The following is a 4754-nucleotide window of genomic DNA, read 5'->3' as shown; positions in this document are numbered from 1 at the left end:
CACACACACACAGATATATATACATATATATATATATATATATATACATATATATATATATATATATATAGTTCATATCTCCTACTACAATGCGATGCAATATATTCTCATCCTATACCGCTGTGAAGGTCTCGCAATCAGTGCACAGTGTGCCATCGTCGCGTGTGGGCTTTACAATCGTTTAATTAGAACACACTCTCCACTGCTCACAGATAACCTCATAACCTAATAACCACCACGTCCACGCTACACAACCAGTCTATGACCCGTACTTTACTTAGAACTCTCCGCTCGAGAACGGGCCAAGAAAGGCACCAACTCTCGAAAAGAGGACAGGACACCGCGTATGAGTTTTAGGACCGACTTTCTACGCCTCACCCTCGGTGATGAATGTCCCGTGGACATCAGACAACAGGCTCTCCAGGCTTTCACGCCGAGTCTTCACTTCTCCTGTAGCCCTGGTGTCCTTCCCAGCACCCTCTTGTCCTGCGCCACTGTCCCGTTTCATGGTTGGGGTGGGCCCAAATGCACCTTCTTTACTCTTTGGGCGTCGGTGGCGCATGGTGATGGTCTTCTTGGTGAAGGTGCTCAGCTTCTCTCCGCCTCTGGTGAGTGTGTTCAAGAACCCTCCGTGGGTTGGTTTGTCACCACTGCTGTGAGAGGTGTGAGTGCAGCATGTCTGCAGGGGTGAATGAGTGTGGCATACGGCAACGGTCTTAGGGGTTGAGAATGTACCACGATCTAGGGCAAAACTAGGGTTCAAGGTATGCTGCAGATATGTACTACATAAGGTACAGACAAGCACAACATACTTGTAAACTATATATCTCAAGTGTGAGACAGGGGTGATGGCGACGAAGACACACTCACAGAAGTCTCTTGCATGTGGTTGGTCTGCATTTGTACTATAGCACTCACATATATCACTTGCATATTATTAGTCTGCATTTGTATAATGGCACGCTCACATAGTTTCTTGCATATTATTAGTCTGCATTTGTATAATGGCACGCTCACATAGTTTCTTGCATATGATTAGTCTGCATTTGTACAATCACACACTCACATAATTCCCTTGCATATGATTGGTCCACATTTGTACAATCACACACTCACATAGTTCTCTTGCATATGATTGGTCTACATCCGTCACAGAACATGCTCCGCTCTATCTCGTGTCGGCTGCGCTACCCCGTCGGTTCGGTCTGTGACATTAACGGTTTCGTGACTTTGTTCGTCACTGACTTTAACTTTCGATGAGAATATAAACGGCTTTCGAAGACGCTGATAACGGATTACGGATAGAGTTTAGGGTTTCAGGGTTTTAAAACTTCGGGCATGAGAGGAGATGAGGTAAAGGATAAGTCGCCATTGCACAACGAGGCACATGTGTGTGTGTATAGAACAAGCATATGCACAGTATACGTATACGTGCTCATGTGAATGTACGTATATGGACATGTACTCATGCACCCGCGTAGGAACACACTCAACCACAAACACATCCACATACACGCATACAAACACACACACACACACACACACACACACACACACACACACACACACACATACACACATACACACATACACAAACACATGCACACACACACACACATATGAATTGCGACACCAGAATTGTAGTTGTTATTCGTTTCACTTCTAAATGTGTGATCAAGGAATGAATTAGGGGTATAAGGTTTAGATACAAACGGGCGGCGATGTAGGACGACTAGACACTACTACTACAGAGTGTATATTAACCATGGAGTGTATATAAACCATAGAGTGTATACATGGCAGCCATAACCACACACAGCGCTATAGGTGATGACTAATGGACACTACCACCATAGTGTATATAAGCCATAGAGTATATAAACCATAGAGTGTATACAAACCATAGAGTGTATATAAACCATAGAGTGTATAAATGGCAGCCATAGGCACACACAGCGCTCTAGGTGATGACTAATGGGCACTACCACCATAGAGTGTATATAAACCATAGAGTATATAAACCATAGAGTGTATAAATGGCAGCCATAGCCACACACAGCACTATAAGTGGTGACTAATGGACACTACCACCACAGAGTGTATATAAACCATAGAATGTATATAAATTATAGAGTGTATATGAACCATAGAGTGTATATAAACCATAGTGTATATAAACCATAGTGTATATAAATATCAGCCATAGCCACACACATTACTATAGGTGACGACTATGGAACCTGTCGAGGGGTCATACTTGTTTAACTAAATATGTCTACTCGCACATACTATGCTATTACCATATTATGACTACTCGCAGATACTATGAGAGGCATGTCCAGCGGTTGTTATGGTAGGCAGTTAAAACTAATCCATGATATAACCATATTAGGACTACTCGCAGATACCTACCGGTGAGGTGGGCGATGTCGCTGAGTCGCCGCTGGTCAGAGAGACGCCATCGCTCTAGAGAATGAAATAAGAACAAGAAAGACGAATGGCCGGGGTGTTGAGAGTGGGCCTATGCAAGACTTGTTCACTGTGATGTGCTTGTTCAATATTACTACTTATATTCATTACTAATACGTATAGATAGCAGGAATACGTACAACAAGACTTGTTTCGATGTTATATTTTTTGTTTAGTATTATTACTTATAGATAGGGGGCATACGGAGAAGCATGACCTATACAAGACTTGTTTAATGTTATGTTTTTGTGTAGTATTATTACTTATTATTTAATGGTATGTTTTGTTTAGTATTATTACTTGTAGATAGCAGGTATACGGAGAAGCATGACCTATACAAGACTTGTTTAATGTTATGCTTTTGTGTAGTATTATTACTTATAAATAGGTGGTATACGGAGAAGCATGACCTATACAAGACTTGTTTAATGTTATGTTTTTGTTTAGTATAGTATTATTGCTTATTGTTTAATGTTGTGTTTATGTTTAGTGTTATTACCTTGTGTTTATTGTTATGTTTTTGTTTAGTATTATTACTTATTGTTCAATGGTATGCATTTGTTTAGTATTATTACTTATAGATAGCAGGCATCCGGAGAAACTCGAAAACTACCATGATGCGTAGAGGTCTCTCGTTGATTTTACAAACCATTGGTGGTGAAACAAAACGGGTATGGTAGGAGTATGCACACTAGAGTGGATAGGCATGTGGTGAACTAAACACTCCAAGACATCATGATTGAACGTTTGACTACAGCCATGCACAGACAGTATATCAAAACGTACACACACGTACATACATATCAAATGCGCACCACTCTGCTAAGCTAGAGGTAGGTTAAGCGTTGCTTCGGTAACCAGGTCATTCTATAAGTGACTATCTGTGGCATGTATAGATAGCCAAATATAGACAACACTCCATTCTATATATAATTGTCTAAGGCATTTATAGATAGCTATATATAGACACCACTCCATTCTATATATAATTGTCTGTGGCATTTATAGATGGCTATATATAGACACCCCTCCATTCTATATATTATTATCTGTGGCATTTATAGATAGCTATATATAGACACCACTACATGCTATATATAATTGTCTGTGGCATTCATAGATCGGTCATACCTCTGGGTGTGCGTGCTTGTGAGTGATGACCTGCAGTGAGTCTGCGCTTGAGCTGCTGATCTTAGACGTAAGGCTGTCGTACGTGAAGGATTCAATTCCGTTTGCAATGGCGTTCATACTCTGTCACAGCAACATGTGAGTAAGTAGGTTAGTCACATTTTGCAACAGTAGCATGTGAGGTAGTAGGTTAGTCACACATTGCACTAGTAGCATGTGAGGTAGTAGGTTAGTCACACACTGCACCAGTAGCATATGAGGTAGTAGGTTATTCACACACTGCACCAGTAGCATGTGAGGTAGTAGGTTAGTCACACACTGCACTAGTAGCATGTGAGGTAGTAGGTTAGTCACACACTGCACCAGTAGCATATGAGGTAGTAAATTAGTCACACACTGCACCAGTAGCATGTGAGGTAGTAGGATAGTCACGCACTGCACCAGTAGCATGTGAGGTAGTAGGTTAATCACACACTGCACTAGACAGTGCCATGTGCTGTGGTTGTTATGCTATCCATAAACAGCATCACTTACCACACAGCTGTTCATTCAGCTAAACCGACAGTGTGTAGTAAGAGCAAATAGCACTCCAGAAATTGGCTTTTTAGTCAGTACCGAACATCTGGGCCAAGTATAGGATAAGTCCCGAACATGACTAGGCCAAGTAAAGGATAAGTCCGGAACATGACTAGGCCAAGTATAGGATAAGTCCTGAATATGTCTAGGCCAAGTATAGGACAAGTCCCGAACATGACTAGGCCAAGTATAGGATAAGTTCAGAATATGTCTAGGCCAAGTATAGGACAAGTCCCGAACATGACTAGACCAAATATAGGACAAGTCCCGAACATGACTAGGCCAAGTATAGATTACTCAGGAGATCAGGAGACCATGAATAATTAGATCAACAAAGTACAGAAATTTACCATTTAAGCATTTTTATACCTACCGAGGCGTAGGTGAGTATAGACTCACCGTGGAGATGTGAGCAATAGAATACATTCTACCACTGAAGTACGGAAGACTCTTGCCGAAGGCGATGTTTGAGTGAAGCTTACTCAAGGTAACACACATGCCCTTATATAGTGACCATCGTTATCAACATACACACTTGTACAATCAGGTGATTGACTGTACATACCTGTGATATAAAGTTA

At 41.2% G+C, this 4754-nt stretch overlaps 1 protein-coding gene across 1 annotated transcript in view; it reads right to left on the bottom strand.

Annotated features, from left to right (window-relative positions):
* Positions 1 to 1063: 1063 nt before the first annotated feature.
* SARC_07524 (hypothetical protein) overlaps positions 1064 to 4754 on the bottom strand; it is a gene marked incomplete at its 5' end in the record, with an annotated part of 7441 nt that continues 3750 nt past the window's right edge. Inside the window, 3 exons of the mRNA XM_014298529.1 lie at positions 1064 to 1284; positions 2413 to 2466; positions 3601 to 3720. Coding sequence (XP_014154004.1) covers positions 1150 to 1284; positions 2413 to 2466; positions 3601 to 3720 — 309 coding nt within the window. The 3' untranslated portion in view covers positions 1064 to 1149. The remainder of the gene's footprint in view (positions 1285 to 2412; positions 2467 to 3600; positions 3721 to 4754) is intronic.

Source organism: Sphaeroforma arctica, assembly GCF_001186125.1.
Source record: "Sphaeroforma arctica JP610 unplaced genomic scaffold supercont1.604, whole genome shotgun sequence".
Classification (NCBI taxonomy): domain Eukaryota; class Ichthyosporea; order Ichthyophonida; genus Sphaeroforma; species Sphaeroforma arctica.
The sequence above is the reverse complement of the archived record's forward strand: the minus strand, read 5'-3'. Positions and strand labels throughout refer to the sequence as shown.